Below are 17,647 nucleotides of genomic sequence, written 5' to 3'. Positions count from 1 at the left end.
CGGGCAGGGCTGCGCCGAGGGGATGGAGTTTGAGGGTATGGCCGGTCGGGACTTTGACGGTAATTGGGTTTGGAAAAGACGGGTGATTTCGGACACGCAGCACCGGGGGCACCGGTGCCGGGAAGCGCCGAGCTCTCGCCCCCACCGGTGTCCCAGCGTGGGTGCTTACAGCCATCCCCCGGGGGGAAGGCGGCTCGTAGAAATGTGGTGTGAAAACAGGGGCTCGGGGACAGCGAACGGAGACCCCTGCCCAGCGCCGGGCACGGGGGAGGCAAAGGCTGTCCTGCCCCTGAGCCGCCTGCCCATGTCACGGGGCTGAACTAGAGCAGAGGAGGCAAAAACGGGTCTGCTCTGCCAACGGCACGGCGTGTTACCCTTGGCAATCCCCATCCCCACTCCTGCTCACCCCAGGCTGTCCGGGGCCCAGCCAGGCACTGCCGGGAGCCCTGTGAGTTCCTGCGGAAGCATCGCTGCCCCAGAGGAACCACATCTCTTGGGGCACAGCCACGCAAACCAGGCCCCTTTGAGCTGAGCAGGTCCTCTGAAGTGGGGGATCTTTCGGGAAGGCAAAGGTCTCCATGAGCTAGCACAAAATTTCGGAGTGACCAGGATGTGCTCAGCTCCGCTCTTCTCCCCTGCATTGGTGCCCTCACCCCAGCACCCCACCGGTGGTGCCACGTCTCAGCGGGTGCTGGTGGGCTCTTCCCAGCCCAAGCCAGACGCCCTCCCCGGCTCCGTGAGCTGTCTCCCTCGCTGGCTGCAAGATGTTGGTGGAACAGCTGCTTTGATTTGCAAAACGCTGATTGCCAGAATATCTTGCATTCCAGGAGGCTGGGGGTGACTAGTAGGGATGCAGAGCTCCGGGGAGTGGAAATTCCTGCGCCCGAGCCAGCCCCGGGAGTTGCTGGAGTCGCATTTGCCCCCGTCCTGCCTGTGCCAGGGCTGCAGCAACCCCCCGAACGCTTTCGGCACCGACACACGCGTCCTTGGCCAGACATCGGCACTTCTAAAGTTGCTGTTTCAAAACCAACAGACCCGGGGAGATTAATGAAACATTCCCAAAAGGAAGGAGCGATGGGGAAAACACCGCGGCACAATGGAGGCGTCCGCAATTGTAACAGCCCTCCCGATTTTCTGTAAACTAGGCCACTTCCCCTGCTCTTCCTTATCCTTGAATCACCTCAGTCAGCGCCTGAGAGTAAACATGGAGTTGTGTCCCTGCCCATAACCGCCTTCTGCTCCTGTCTTACAGGCAGCGTTTCTGTGCCGTAAGGTGCCCGTGCCGTGTGAGGAGCCGGGCAGCCCTGTAACCAGGGATAGCCGCCCCGTCTCGCGGCTACGGCGTGCGGTGGGGAGGCAGGAGACTCGGCTCCGGGCTCTGACGGAGCTGTGTGACCTTGGTGCTGTGCCACGCACCCCCTCTACCTCCTCTTTCTGTGGTCTCCTTCACCAGGGGTTCGGATGTGCTCTCCCCGCACTCCGCCGAGACAGCGAACTTGTGCTGTCCCCGATTTTCAGAGAGGGAAAAGAGGAATGAGGGTATGGAGTGATTTTCCCAAGGTCACACGGAGGGTAGCGGCAGCATCACCACCAGCTCTGTGTCCCCAGCTCTACCTGATGATATGGCCACAAGGCCACCAAGGCGTGCAAGCCAAGAGTCATTGGAGAAGCCCAGGGAGAGGAAACCGTCCCCAGCAGGGTCAGGCAGGGATGGAGGCTCAGCGGTCCCTCCCCTTTGGACCCAGAGCTCGTGCCTGTGGGTTTAAAATAATGCCGGTTAGGAAAGGTTAAAGCTGCTGTTGCCAGAAGAGGACCTGAGAGGAGCGGTGCAAATTCCCTGCTGAGGCAGCGGTGAGGGCTGGAGGATGAATGGCACCAAGCACGGACCCAGCTCTGAAATGGGGGGTTTGGCCAGTCAGGACCATTTTTGGGCAAGGTGATGCCAAGGTGAGCAAGAAGGGGAAGCAGGACTGGGAGCAGCGGGTAGCTGAAAAATAACCTCCACACTAACGTTCCGACAGCCCTCAGCATCCCACCAGCGCTGCGGGGGTGAAGCTCTCCGACTCCTTCCTATTGCTGCCTGCTCGAGAGGGTCCCTGAGAAAACATTCGGGGTGGTTGGCAAGTCAGAAATACAATTTAATTTTGCCGCAGCGCTTGCTCTGGAAGCGGGCTGGCCCATCCTGCCCAGCCTGCGTGGTCCGAGCTGCCAGCAGCCCCCTCCTCGTTAGGCAGAGGTAAATGAAGAGGGAGGTGAGCCGTGCCGGGCTGGGCGGCGCAGGGCCACTGGTAAGGGCTGTAGGGGCAGCAGAGCGATGCTACGTAATGGTGAAGAAAGACCCCAAAAGAGGCCACGGCCCCTGCGCCTTCCTAGGGCAAAGAGCATCCCTGCAAGGTGCCTGCCCGTAGAGCAACTTGAGTCAGGTTTATTTCTGTGAGAGGGAGGGGAAAGGTAACACACTGCTCAGGCGGAGGTAAAAACTTCACCCTCCAGCACAGCTCCGGCCCCGTCCAGCTCTCAGCCCCCACAGGACCTGGACTGGCCTCCAGTTCAAGGAGTCCCCTAACAGCTCCTCCACCTCCACAGCCCCAAAAGGGGCCCAAACCAGTCGGCTGGATTCTGGTCGCCGCTCAGCTTCAAAGCGTGTTCTCACACCCTGAGCCACTCTGCAAACCTCTTCCTCCACTGAGGTGGGTCTCCATCCTCACCTCCTCCCCACCGGCTGCAGGGGGGAAGGAGAGTGAAGCAAAGGTGACACCCCGCCGCGGATGTTGTTCCCAGACCTGTATCTCACTGGGCACGCTCACCTCCTCCTCCGAGCCGGGGGAACCGAGCTCACCCATGGGCTGGCAGGATCAAAACCAGAAGCGAGCAAGAGGCTCAGCACGCGTGAGAAAGCAGTGCTCGCTCTGATGGCTGTTTGGAGACGGCAAACTGACCCACTCCGGCCCCTTCCCGTCTCACGGAGGCCACGGAGATTCCTGGCCAGCTGACGGATGGCGTAAGCACTTTATTGATTTCTGCATTCAGCGTAGGAGAGATTTAATTGAAATATGGAGGTTTCTAACCTCAGTGTCAGCCTCTCGGCAGGGATGCTGTTGTGCAAAGCAGCCAAGGTTGTGCCATCCTCTTCCAAACGCCGTCTCCCACTGGGAACATACATGTGGAAAACAGAGATCCCTCCCAGAGCGGGACGCGCTCGCACACATTAACCACGCACACCTCGGCAGGATCCAAAAGCAGCCTGCCAGGAGCGGTACCCGCACCCCGGTACCCAATATGGCCTCAGCCTTTCGGCATTTATTGTTAAATAAACCCCTCCTGGTTTATACAGTACCCAGAGGCCAAATTAGGGCCTGACTCCAGCATAATTCAGCTAAAAAGGAATGTTTCAAGCAGCGAAGCATGCAAATCTTTGTGGGTCAGGACCAGCCAGCAAATTCCCGGGAGAGGTCTGGGTACCGGCATCCAGCAGCTGGCCGGGAAACTCCAGGGCTTGCTCCCCCTCTCTGCTTCTGACAGATTTTTCTCTTATTTCTCTAATATGACATAGGTGTGGGCTGAGAAGAGCTAGAAAAGACCGCAGTACCCAGTCCTCTCCGGACATTCGGGTCCTGGGTAGTACGTGCCATGGCAACAACTCTGCTCTGGGTTGGCAGTGTTAAAACCCAAGTTGTGGCATTGCTGAGACCTGAGCGAATCCTGCCCGGCTTCGGGACTCAGACAGTCGGACATTTGGCAGCACGACACATTCTCCAAAGTAGAAAACCCCCTTCCTCCTGCCCTAAGGAATTCCGGAGAGCTGGGCTGGACATGGCGAGCATCTCCATGCTCCCTGAAAGGGCTCCATCCTCCTTGACAGCATTTCCTCCTGTACATTTGGGTACCCACTCACTGAGGAATCGGCAATGGGGCCGATGAGGGGGGTGAGAGGGGGTTGGCCTATTAATATCCCATGTGTACAGGGGAGTGGGCGGTCAGAAGGAAATAATTGCCTCTTTCCCAGACTGAAGAAATTACGGTTGGTCTTTCTGCTCTTTGAAATTCTCAGAGCTTAGCAAATCACCCCGCTTCCCATGCGGCCGGGAGCGAGCGGGATGGCAGCGGTGGGCCCCGCTCCCTCCCCCTCCCCTGCAGGCTCCCTTCATTAAAACACTGGGGGAAGCTGAACGGCGCGCCTGCCCTTCCCACATACCCCGTAAAGCTGACAAGCAATTCTATCCACTGAAGGGAGCCGTGCTGGGAGAGCAAAGAAAGGCTCAGAAAGGCAGCAAAAGCAGGTCTTTTTGTACCCACGCTCAGGGACCGTGCAGCAGTGCTTCGCGGAGAACATCACACAGGACCTTACGGGATGCTCCTTCCCCTTGCGGGTCGTGTCCTTCCATCTCCTGCATCCGCAGGGAAGGTTGCAGTGCAGGAACAAAGAGCTACTGGGATTTAAGGCTGACATTCACTGCTTCCCGCAGGAAAGGGCGCGCAGCTTGCAGGTGGATAGCACTGATCGAGCTGCTTCAGAGCCTCGGCAGGCACTCTGCTCGCTGGCCCGTGTCCTGGGGGCTCGCAAGCAGCTGAGCCTTTCACAGCAGGAAAGGAGCCGCTTGGGGGAGAGGAGCTGACTGACTTGGAAAATGCCGTGACTGCAGCGTAGTCGTGCCCATGGAGGAAGTAACTGCACTTCACTCCGAGCACTTCCAAGCAGGTGGACTTTCCAGGATAGCTGAATTCAGAAGGAACAGTTTTGGGGCCAGGCTGGGCCCCTTGGCTGGGGAGATAAATCCAGACACAAGCTCTCATTCCAAACCTATGGCCTGACCACAGGTCTCGGCTGGCAGAGGTGACATCCAAGGGTGTGATATTTCCACAGATTCATCCTTTCACGCTAAGCAATTCTTCCAGCAGTTCGCACGGCTAAAGGCAGCAAGCCGGCTCTCACCCCCAGCCCCACCGTAAGAGCTCATGGCAGAAGCTGCAGACTGAGAGTGGCTTCAAAAGAGAGACACAACAGTAAAGAGAGAGACCACGGCAGAGGAGCCAGGAGCTCTGAGCTTCTCCCAGTGATCTCTTTGTGGCCCAGGTACCACCCTGACCCTAGAGGTGCCAGGCAAGACACCCCGGTACCTTGGACACCCCCTCGCACCCCACCACCTTCAATCAGCAGCCCCCCCTTTCGCATGTGATAGCAGCAGTGGGATGGAGACAAACCTTCTTCCCTCTCATTTTCCCTCGCCATCCCATCCACGCTGGGGACGCCAACATAAGGGGCAGGCAGGTGGTTTCCTCTGCCCTGTGCCAGCAGCCGCTGTGTCGGCAATGAAAAGCTCGGGAGGAATCAGCCCAAAGCTGTAAAGTGTGGGTTGTTGTGGGTTTTTTTTTTCTCTCTCTCAAATAAAAGTCCATTAATAATCAGCAAAGCGTTTAATGAGAGGCTAGAAGGAGTTCTCAGCATTAAGAGGGGATTAAGGGTAATCTTCATCGCTCATGCCTCCTTGCTGTGTGGAGGCGGTTCTGACCTGCTCTTGCCAAAAGGGCCCAAGGTGGGTAGGAGCGAGGTAGGGCTGGGACACACAGCCCTGTGGGATGCAGAACTGCGACTCACCTGATGAAGGGTCCCTGTGGGAAGGAAACAAGACACGGTTTAAGCATGATCAGTTTTGAAGCAGCCATTCACTTTTAAAAATTCTGATTTCATCTCAATTAATCAGGGCTTCTCCTTAAAGAGGGGGCTGCGATTTCTGCTGACATGAGAACGAGAGCATCTTGTCATCCGAGCGCACAGCTCTGATTCAAATTTGGCCAAACAGATCCTCTGCCAGTTTGCAACGTGTGATTCGCTCCGGCAGGCATCGCAGCCTCTGCGCTGGGATGAAGCTAAACTGCTAAACCAGAAATCTCGTACCATATGGATCCCTTACAGACCAGACAGGAGATGTGCTGTCCTCAGCATCTCTGGAGTAAACATGCATGAGAAGGGTTTGATGCACAGCATGTTCCTTGCTATCTCGCCCCGCAGCAGGGAAGGAACTGCCCCTGGGGCCATCCCACCCTCTGTGCCGGCTCCCGGAACACCAGCGGCTTCCCTGGCCGCCGCAGGCACAGAAGGAAAGTTTCCAGGAGTTGCATATGACTCTAGAAGGAACCAAACATTTGGGTTTGGCACCTCAAGGCTCTGCTAGAGATGCCGACCCCCTACAGCCAGCTGGGAAACAGAAATTACATCTTCTCCACCTGACTTCAGCCGGGCTGGCACTACAAAGAGCCGCAACTGGCCCAGGGAGCCAAAAGCGGTGTGGAATGGCTTGGAACAGTGATTAGATTTTAGAAAGTCATGATCTCATCATGCATCTCCTGGGAGTGGGGAGAAAAGCATCCTCATGGATTAAAATTTTGGTTCGAAATTATTCACTCAGCTCTGGGAGCAGGAAACTAATTTTCCCGGCTTTGTATTTCTGTCAAACGCTGTGCTCAATTCTCTTTTCATACTGCTTTTATACTGGTTTGACACCACTGATTTATGTGTAGCTACTCCTAATCTGTGGTAGTGAAAGGAAAGGCACGCTCAGATCTGCTGTCCTAGATTTCACCGTATTACCTGCTGACTTCAACCACCCCATCTCTCTCTCAGGTATTACTACGAAGGGGTTTTTCTAGACTGCTCTTGACCATCCGTCCCAGCTGATTTCTCCCTGCCTACATCGAGCGTGCTGCTTTGCCGGCTCCGAGCACCGGGTTGCAGCTTTGCCGAGTGCTTTGCTTCTGCCTCGCAGCCCTCCGCGCCCTCTCTCCCCAATTCCCAGAGAGGTTGTTTGCGCTTCTCCAGCTCTGCTAGGTCTTCCCGACTCCCCCACATTTTATGTCATCAGGAAACTTAGACACTTTTTATGCTGTGCCTCCCTCAAGGTCACAAATTTCAAAGGGGACTCAAGCACCAAGCGGGGTGTGCTGTACGTTCCCTTCTCCCAGCCTGAAGCTTTTTCCCTGATGCTCTGCTCTCCATTCCTGTGGGGTTAATTCATCTCTTTTCAAAGGCCTCCTCAACCTAAGCTGGGTAAATCAGTGGTAGCTCCTAAAAAAAAAATTTCGCTCCTAAAAATATCCAGGAAAGACAACCATGCCGGGATTTAACTGTACAGCTGTACTTTGAGAAGGGCGAAGTGCCTGGCTGCAGCTGGAGACTGTTTTGTCTCCCATCTCTCAACTCTGTCATGTCCTCCGTATGTTCTAGCAAATTCATCAGGCGTGACTCACAGACCTTCCCTGTACGCATTCCCATCTGCTGACTGCCCCTTCCTAAAATTAGACCCTACTCTTGTTGGCACACGGGTTCAGTCACGGGGGAAGGTGAGGAGCTGCGGACCCACGTCCCTTCCTTGTGTCACAAGCAGGGAGCCGAGTCCAGAAGGGACTGGTGTTCAGGCTGAGGGGGACGATCCGCCTCCCCTGCTCAGCATGTCCTTGGCCCTGCTGCCGCAGTGGAGGGTGAGGTTGATAAATGTTTCCGTTCTCCAAGAACTGGCTGGAGACCACTGTCGCATTTCATGAAGGCCAGCGCCTGAGAGATGAGAACGCTCTGGGTCAACGTGGACTTGATCATCTGCTCTGGAGAGGAAGGACACCTTCCCCTATGAAATCCTGGAGGTCACAATTGCTTGCTGCTCCTCCTTCTGAAGTCCCAAACCCACATGAACTTAGCTATGTGCCTTTCAGCTCACTGAAGGACTCGCTAGAATCAGTCCGGGTCCAAACAGCTTGTCCAGTCATCCTGTTCCTAAGGGTCTCACTGGTGGCTGTGGGTCTCCCATCTGCTAGAAAGGGGAGCTGTGAAGGCAGGACTCTGGGCGTTGTTTGGGGAGGTGAGAAAGGAAGAAGGTCATCTCTTTGCTAAGTGTAGAACAGCACTGACCTTCAGCTGGGGAATTTTGTGCTCCCGTTATTTTCTCTGTTCCCGGGGGAACATTCACCAGGAGTGAAGTCAGTTGTTAGGAGACTCTGACACTACAGCTAGAATATTTTCGGCCACATTCAGGCGGCTGCGACTGACTATAAATCCAACAAGTGTTACTGGAGACGTGCACACATGCATTCTTCTTTTACTGTTGACCTCAGTCCCAGCCCCAGAAGGGCAGTGTTGTGCAACGGTTACAAAGCAATAAAGGTATTATTTTTTGATGAGAGTCAAAAAAAATTACTCCTTCTCACCCTATCGACCTCCTGGGGGTAGTCGGAGTCCTGGCAGTCTCGTTAGCATTTACTGCCTTTGGGTTCGGGGCACAAGCTGGAGATTGTGAATTAAATTTGACCAGAGGAGAGGGAACAGGAGTCCAACCTGCTGCGCAGAGCACTGGAAGGACTGTGCCAAGCCCACGAGGTAAAACCTTCCCCCTGAGATGCCAAGAAGGGCTTCGCACCGCGCAGCTCCCTTGGGAAGAGGCTCCCGGTGAGGGTGCGCAGGAGCCCAGCGAGGCTGGCAGCTCCGCAGATCCACCTTGCAGCGGGAAACTCAGCTGCGCTCTGGAGTTGGGAATAAACACGGAGCCTCGGGCTACTGCTTTCTCAGCCTGCCCTTTTCACATTACAACAGTCCATCGGTGCCGTTGCAGCATGTCCCGTCCTGTTAGCTGTGAGCGGATGGTTGCTGGATCTCCTCCGACTATCTGAGAGACAGCCCATCGGCTGCAAAACGTGTAGTAAAAATGTTCGGTCAAACTAACAGGGAAAAGCAAAAGAAACACTCCCATTTACTACTCCTGAATTTCAAACCTCCAGAGTGCTCATCAAAGCGTTCAGTTTTCATACTTCCAAGGCAGAGTTTGCATTTCCTCCCAGCTGTCACTGTCAGACCGTAACGGGAAACAACAGAGAAAACGTGGTATGTGGCTGGGAAGGATGAGATGAATGAGCCGCTCAGTGGTCTGCTATGTTGTCAAAAGAAACTGTTTCTAAGGGTCAGATATTTCACACAAGTCTAACCCAACTCAGTCTCGGCAGAGATCTCCTAGAACCTCACTGGTAATTGAGACATGGAGAACCTGCAATGTCCACGTCCCACACCCAGAACCACATACAGGGACCTTGAGCAAGGTCCTTTCCCGCTCCCCTCCTCGCCCTTGCTCTCGCTCCTGCCTGCGGCTGTGACTTTGCCCCCGTAAAGGCTCTGCTCTCCCTCCTTGCAGACAGCCCGTCGGCTCCAGTAAATGTCACAGTCAAACACCTGAAAGCCAACTCAGCCGTTGTGACTTGGGATGTTCTGGAAGATGAAGTTGTCATTGGATTTGCAATTTCCCAACAGGTATGGTGCCTACAGTTACCCAGTTTCGGTCATGTTCATCTTCACCCCAGGTCCCCTCCGTTCCCAAATTCTCTTGCTGCAGTTTAAGCCCATTCCTTCTGGTCCTGTCCCTCGTGGTCTGGGAGGGGACTTGGCTTCCCGTCCTCTTTGCAGCAGCTCTTCATGCATTGGTAGCTGCAGAGAGGAAAGGGTCCGACGGTCTCCGCGTCCGTGGTGGACAGGGCAGGAAGCAGTGGTCTTAGATGACAGCAGTGCACACGGGAGGCCTCTCCACCACTCTGTGCTCTCCTCTCTCGGCTTCCAGAAGAAGGACGTGCGGATGCTGCGCTTCATCCAGGAGGTGAACACCACCACCCGCTCCTGTGCCCTCTGGGACCTAGAGGAGGACACTGAGTACATTGTGCATGTCCAGTCCATCAGCATTCAAGGCCAGAGCCCTGCCAGTGAGCCAGTCCTCTTCAAGACCCCCAGGGAAGCTGAGAAACTAGCCTCTAAAAATAAAGGCAAGTGTGGGTGAGTTCCTGTGTGGCCCCTGGGACACCCAGACAGTGTAGGGCTCTGCAGAGAGGAAAGCAGTACCCTGTGAAATGAAAATAGCTGGGTTAAACGCACGCAGGGGTGAGTGCCCTCTCGCAGCCCCACGTGGACAAGCGGGATGCCCTGAGTGTACCCAGCAGGCAAGGCTGACGGGTGAACAAAGCGACAGGGAGATACTGCCAAGGGCTAGCAGTTCATTTTTCCTGTTTCAGATGAGGTTTAACAGGCAAAGTGAGGAGGAGAAGGCTTCCAGCCTGGGAGCAGTGTGTCCAGCATCCTTGCAAGTGGAGAACGGCAGGGGAAATTCCTGAGCAGTCTGTGAACTCGTATGGAAATAGACTCCTGGATGGCACTGGGCACAACACTGCTGTGCTCACAGGGCACTCAGGGGGATTCGCTGAGCCTCCTGTGCTTGGATTCCAGGACAGCAGGGGGAAATACACCCAGACGCTGCCACTTCTCTTACATTTCAAATATTTCAAAATCACAGAATCACAGAAAGTTGAGGTTGGAAGGGACCTCTTGACATCACCCAGTCCAAACCCCTGCTCCAGCAGGGTCAACTAGAGCAGGTTGTCCACGATCATGTCCAGTTGGGTTTTGAATATCTCCATGGAGGAAAATCAGGCACTTCCTCACTGGCAGCTCCTTCATTTGTTCCTCTTAAGCCAAACCAGATTGTTGAAGGTTTTCTGTCAGCAAGAATCTCTGGTACAAACAGGGCGATGGAGTACAGGGGTCTGGGATATAAAGGGTTACTGCCTGCCTACTGAGGACCCAGCCTGTTGCAGGGCTTTTGGCCGCCGTTCCTAGGATGTTGTGAGTTCTTGACTCTTTCTGCTAAAATGATTTGGTGTCTGTAAATACTGAATTGCTGTTCATCTGAAAGCACTAAGAGGAGCACTGCTTCCCTCCCTGGAGGCCTGAACTGTAATCTTCTTAGTGCTTTGAAGCCAAGGAGGCGCATTACGCCCTGCAAAAAGGTTCTACTCATTTCCGAATCCCATGGCTCCACTGAAAAATATCATGCCAGGCTCCACACTCCTGAGCTGGGAGAGGAACTGCTGAAGCATGCGAGGTTTTGTGGCAGGCTCAGACGGCACTAACAGAGACCAGAGACAGAGCAGAGCGAGCCGCCGCAGGGCCAGATAACATGTGGACTTACCCCATGGCAGCTCCTCTGCGGTGACTGCCTGTTGATCCCGTCTCACTGCTCCTCCCTCGCCCCGTCTCCTGCAGGTTGTCAGGGGCAGTTGCTGCAGAGCAGCTGATGCTCTGCCAAGTTCAAAGCGCAGCTCGTGCTGCTGGCGTGAGTGACGGGCGAGGACTCTCTCCCTGCTAGCTTTGACCCCGACGCACTGACGATTGGAGTCAAGGGCACCGTTCAACTGGTGTCTAGGGCAGCCTGAGCCATGCGGTTAGGTTTCATGATCTCTCTTTCCCCTTGTGCAGATGAGGTGACAATGAAGGAGATGGCGAAGAAAAACCAACAGCTGCGAGCGGGGGAAATTCTCATCATTGTTGTGGTGTTGTTTATGTGGGCAGGTCAGTTCAATCTTTCCGTGAAAAGCACGTAATACCCCTAGGGCCTGCTGGTTTGCTTGGTTTGCATGTGTAATCATATAAGACCTGAAAAGAAACCCTTTCTCCTGTAAAGAATACTGCAGATTCAGCTGTCAGGGCACCTCAGTTCCCTCTGCAGCATCACAAGTCAGGCAGTGCCAAAAGCAGGTGAATCAGTGGTCTGATCTGGTCCAGCAGGAAGTAGGTAATGGACTTGATGAACCAATTGCCTAATTCTCCATAGCTAATCCTGTAATCTCAATTTTTCCAGAATGCTCCGATGATAATGCCCTCAGCTATCCAACAGTACGCCTCACGCCTCTCAAATGACACAGGTCACTGTAATTATCTGGCTATTATATGACTCCAACTCTCATGCAAAAAAGGAATTTTAAGAGTCTCGCTTTTAACACCCGCTATTATACATACACAAAACCCCCCTTCAAAATCAATTAAAATAATGGAAGCATTGAAAGAACAAATGGCCCCAAATATCAACACACCAATAAACCCAGATCCTCTCAACATCTACTATTAAAATACAGAGAACAGTATTTAATAGGAAGAGGAGGGACATTAGCAGAAATATATTAACTGAAAGGAAGGAGCTTAGGATGGTGGGAGGAGGAAGGACGAGCATTAGCTGAAAGCTGTTGTCCAAAAGACTGCTTTGGAGCCAAACTTCTGGCAATCTTTTGAAATCCCACCCTAGTCCTCCTTATATCTTGCAGCCACTAATCCTTTTAATCCAAGCGGAGGCTCTGCTACAAGACGGCTACTGTAGTATATGATTTTAAAAGCAAGCCCAGTGCAGCTGAAAGCACCCAGTGCTGTGGAAGGCGAAGTAAAATCATCCTCGGGCGGCTTTGCTGTGGGATGCGATGGGCATAGCTAGGCACAGACATTAACACAGCCTCTAACAGAACATCGGATAAATGTGCTCCTTCTATATGAAGATCCCTCACTCTGACATTCTGTAATATGTACAAATATAGACATTAAATTTCCAGAGAGAACTAAGAGTTTTCTGGCATGACTTTGGGACCACATTTCAGTACATCTTACAGCAAATTGTACCTAGAAGAGATCTCGCTCACGTGTCTTAAGCTAGCATATAGGGAGAGGAAAATGCCTCTGACTCCTGCTCCATCAGCTTAGCATGTCTGAAGCGGCTGCAGCCAGCCCTTCAGCTTGTTCAGTTTGGAAATTACATGCATGAGTTAATGGGAAATAAAGTTTGCACATGTTTGTTTTCTATTTAGAGCCCCAGCCTCCCTTGGCTGCCAGTCAGCTGCTGCTCCTGCCGCAACGTAAAACATTAATGAAAAAACATTTGCTCCCTGCGAGTCACAGAGCACGTTGCCCAAGGGGGAACGGTTCAGGTGACCCAAGGAAATTGGCAGGAAGGGAAATTAGCACTATTGTAAATCTATGATCCATAAAAGACAACCTTTGCCACTGGGTTTTCAGTCCTCTTGTCCCAGGCAAACCGCTTTTCCACACACAGAGCGCGTAAACAGTCGCACAGAGAATTTCTCTCAGTTAGAAGAGAAACCCACCACAATGGTACTGAGTGGCACATGGCTTTGACAACTTGTAGTTTCAGTGGTGAGCATAACCTTCTGTCCTTTAAAGGGGGTGGTCTGTCACCTCTGCTGCTGTAAACTAACAATCCTGAATTGATAGGGGTTGCACCAGTTTACTCCAACAGAGGATTTGGCCCATTTATTCTAGATTCTGCTGAGATGAGATACCTCCAGGGAGAGATATGAAGAGGAAACCATTCACTGATCTGAGATCTGTCACTAAAGAGGGGGATGGAGGGACTGACTGTGTCCTGTACTGTTCTGCGAGGTTTCTGACAAGTGAATCCAGGTGACACAGAATCAGATTCACGTATAATATTGGTTTTGCCCTGGAAAGTCCTGAGTTTACCACGCATTATTTGCATTTCCAGAGACTGGACAGCAATTACTGCTAAAGATGATAACCAAATGAAAACCTAATCTAAACTAAAAGGTTTCCAAAACCTCTAGTCCATGATCTTTTCAGCATTTATGCCAAGTTTTAGTTGTGCACATTCAAATTTAAATGCCCTGCCAGTAAAAACCATCATGAATAATTACACAAAGCGACAGAACAACTGATTCATCTCCCACTGTATTATAATCTAAAACTCAGATCAGCATCGGAACAAAAGAATTCGCTAATACCACAATTTCCCTTCTAGACAGATGACTTACATTTAAAAAGGAAAGTGGGTGGGGGAGAAATCTCTCTACATCTAGTGGGTTCTTTACAAAGTCTCCATATACAAAAACCTCTTTCCAGCTCTTAACCTGGCCTGGCCATAACCTGAATGTATGACGATGTTTTAGCAAATGCAAACTGGATCCAGTCTGTGCCCAGGGCTCTGAGCTGAGACGAGACCCAAGCTCTTGTGCTGTCTGCATTTCTGGTATTGTTCACAGCACTTTGCTTCTCTGTGCCTCAGTTTTACCATCGGAAATCGCAGAAGGTGTGACTGTGGCAGATGTTAACCTATTCTCCCAGGATCAGCCATTTGTTCACGTACGCAAGAAAGAATTTGGACCGCTGTGTTTATCAGTAACACCTGGGGACAGCTGCCATAACAACACCTCACTTTATAAAGCAGTTTGTGATGATCTGGTGAAAGCTTTACATATGTTTTGCTATTAGGGGAGCTGGAATATTTTTCAGTAAGGGAGAAGCAGCATCTGCCTCGGTCTACTTAACCTCTGTGTTTGGAATCTGCAGGCAGAGAAGTTATTTGGTCAAAATGTCACATAAAAGGTTCCAAGAAAGACATTTGCAGTTGTCTTCTGTGTCATGGCTGCCCCTGCTTTTCTCTTCATGTGCCTGCGTGTGTGGGAGGAAATTTCCACTGGCAGCTTTTGCTGCCGTCACCGTTGCATATTTGCAGATGTTGTCCTGCTGCTCAGGAGGCCCTGCCTTGTATCACATGCAGGCAGGTACAGTACCTGCCTCTCATCCGCCACCTCCTTCTCTTCACCCCAGAGAAGAAGGATCAGAGGACGCTTATTCACAAACCAGAAATTCCAGGAGCTCCTGTGTTTGCAAAGCAAAGATCTATTTAACCAGACTGTTAGTGTTGATCGCTATCCAAACGTAGGGCTTAAAAGACTTGTCCCATTTAATGACGAGGAAGTTGCAATATAATTAATCTTCTGTTCTTCTACCTAGCTAGTTTAGCATGGAATTAGGCATCGAGAAGGAAACAGCCAGAGGGCTGACTAGCTGTGTTAGAAAATGATCCTTAGGAGCAATTGTGAATGCTGCTGAGATCTCTACCAGAAGGCACAAAGCCGGCTGGCGAGCGAGGGATCTCTGATCTCTGCAGGCTCCAGGGGCTGAGCTCATTTGTGTGATCACTAATGCTTTTTCCTGTTAGGGGTGATCGCCCTGTTTTGCAGACAGTACGATATCATCAAAGATAATGAGCCAAATAACAGCAAGGAGAAAGTCAAGAGCGCCTCGGAGAACAGCACTCCCGAGCACCAGAGCGGAGGGCTCCTCCGCAGCAAGGTGAGATGCTGCTGGCACGCAGTGGGGGACGGGGCAGACAATCAACTTCCAGCTGGGCCTCAGCTAAATTACCCAAAAAGCAGCCTCTCTTAAAGCATCCTCCCTCCAGCCTCCTCCCTCCAGCTGCGATGCAGAAAGGAAACACCCCTTCACATCCACGCATGCCAGTACCGCGGCTTCGTTAGCGGTCTGAGCCTCCCAGACACATCAGGACACCAGCACGTCACTCCCACCTCTGGATTAGCCTGCACATCCATCAGTAAAACAGATTTCAAGCCATATTACTGAAATATCCAGACATCTCTGGAAGAAAAACGCCCCGAGCAACGCTGCAGTCCCTGAGCTGCTTGGGTCCTTACCCCCCCAGCAGCCCTTTGGCACCTGTGGTAAAGGGGATATTATTCTTGCAATTAACTGAAAAGCTGATCAGCAGGAGCGTGGCTGGTGATACACGTAATGTTAAAGACATGCCATATCCATAATGTAAGCAGACTCAAGCCTATAATTTATACCAACTTATTTCAATTAATTTCACTTTCTTGTGTTTCTGTTAACAACTTGCACTCTGGCACATCCCCACCACTTCACATTTACTTATGATTTGAAATAGTCCACTAATTCATGCTCAGTCAGAAGCAGACAGTGACGAACCACACAACCCTAAAGCCTCAACTCTGGCCCTTTTTCATTACCCCGAGGGGATGGGAACAAGGACTTCTACAAAACCAAAAACTGACCAGCACACTGCACTCATCTTTGATGTGCTGGTTTTCTTCCTCTCTAGTGATTCCTATGCATCCTTTCTTCCTTTGTCTCCTCTTCTCTTCCAGTTCCCAAAAAACAAGCCCTCAGTGAATATCATTGAAGCGTGACAGCCTGCCACCTGATAGATGGACTCCATTCCTCACTCTCACTTTCTGCCTCTGAGCCTTGATGACTAGGGAGGTGAAATATTGTTGGAGCCATTTGGAAAGAGACCTAGTGATTGTCACTCGCTGGCATACACCTCCTTGTCTGTGTTCTGCAAAACATCTGGCCAGAAAGAAAAATCCTGCAAAAAACCCTGAAACCCAAACAATGAAGATGGAAAAGCACCAGTGAGACAGCTGCTGCCGGTGATCCTGTACTGGACTCATGAATCACCTGGGCTGGAGCAACTTCTCACGCACTCCTCTCCACCCTCACGCTCCATCTTCTGGAACAATTTTCCCGTCCTTGGAAACGTACGAGGTTTTGTTGTATCTTTATTTTGTCTCACTGTCACTACATCTTGACAGTATTAAGGTGAGCTCAGGCATCAGTCACCGTCGCTCCTCTCCAAGCAAGAAAGGAGGAAAGCTCATCACAGACACGACTAGCGACCAGGTTTCGGCTGCTGTGTGCTCCCAGCTTGCTTTGTTCCATTGATGTGTGTTGTGTAACACGTCTTGCAGGTGGGTTTTTAAAACAAACAAAAAAAAAAAAAAAAAGAAAAAAAGCATACCCCAGTTTCCATTCCCACTGCGAGAACCTCCCTGGTTGTTCTCCAGTTAGGCTGCAGCACGTCTCCACCGTTGCTGTCTCTCCTATCTCGCACTGGTGCTCTTCAGCCCAGATAATCGGGGCACGCCAAACACTGAGGCACAGACCAATATGAGGGGACACCAGAAGCCGTTATTTAGCTTCCAGGATAATTTCAACCGTTTTCATCATGGTATTTTCAGCTGGGCCTGTGTCCACCACCAGTGTGATAAAAGGCCCATAAAAATGTAGCCAGTCAGCAAAAAAAGAAAAAAAAAAAAGAAAAAAACTCATGATACCGGTTGCTATGCAAGGTCACCAGTGGCAATAGCTATTTATTGCGAAAGGCTTTTGCCTAAGGGACCTTTTTCTGAGGGCTTAAGTTCTTAAATTGCTTCTTTTGTGGGGTTCCTGTGGGAAGGTCTGGTTCTCCTTACACGTCCTGTCTGCACTATTTTTGTGACGTTGTAATGCCAGGTATCTGCTGCAGGCAGTCCTCCATAAAAAGGATGACAACGAATGGAAAAGGGGTTGGGGGTTCTCCTCTCTCTTATTAAGTGCTTAATGTTTGTAAGCTGACAGGATCCCTGGGATTGCTGGTGCTCTGGAAGCTGGTAGATGCAAGTCCATCACACGGAAAAGATTTACTCTTTGTAATGTGCCATGGGGTACCCGTATTTATTTAATTACTCCACAAGACCACTCCATATGCACTAGGGGATGAGGCAAGATCCTACTTGTTCCTTCAAATACCAAGACAGGTTGGCCTGAGTAGGGTTTGAATCTCGTTACAACAAACCTGCCCTCGGATGAGGCTGATTTAAAAGTCCCTGCAAAGAAACAGGCTGACAGTAACCGAGTTCAGCCATCTCTCCTCTTCCACTGGCACCAGCCTTTCCAAAATAGTTGATCTGGGAGAAAGGCACGAGGAAGTCTGCTTGCAGATGTGTTGGTGAACAAGCAAGGACTTCCCTTGTGCCAGTTTCAGAAGGCAGGCCAACCCCAAAGGTCTCTTCAGTGGATCCTTTGCCAGAACATACTCCTCCATCACCAAGAGGGAGAGGTCAGCACCTCTGATACAGACAGAGCAATAAACATTTTATAATGTACAATAAAAGATTAAAGGCATCTCTCGTGTCCTTGTAATGTCTGAATTTAGTAATATGCCATCTTTGTCTGCTCCGAGCAGAACAC

The 17,647-nt window shown here is 51.6% G+C and overlaps 1 protein-coding gene across 1 annotated transcript; it reads left to right on the top strand.

Annotated features, from left to right (window-relative positions):
• The first annotated feature begins 37 nt into the window (after positions 1-37).
• On the top strand, positions 38-16,130 carry FNDC5 (fibronectin type III domain containing 5). The gene is made up of 6 exons (XM_009882785.1): positions 38-59; positions 9,171-9,286; positions 9,591-9,789; positions 11,276-11,368; positions 14,820-14,953; positions 15,784-16,130. The coding sequence occupies exons 1-6, from the start codon at positions 38-40 to the stop codon at positions 15,823-15,825; spliced, it is 606 nt and encodes a 201-aa protein (XP_009881087.1). The 3' UTR covers positions 15,826-16,130.
• The last annotated feature ends 1,517 nt before the right edge of the window (positions 16,131-17,647 follow it).

Source organism: Charadrius vociferus, unplaced genomic scaffold (genome assembly GCF_000708025.1).
Source record: "Charadrius vociferus isolate BGI_N301 unplaced genomic scaffold, ASM70802v2 scaffold783, whole genome shotgun sequence".
In the NCBI taxonomy this organism is placed as follows: domain Eukaryota; kingdom Metazoa; phylum Chordata; class Aves; order Charadriiformes; family Charadriidae; genus Charadrius; species Charadrius vociferus.
The sequence above is the reverse complement of the archived record's forward strand: the minus strand, read 5'-3'. Positions and strand labels throughout refer to the sequence as shown.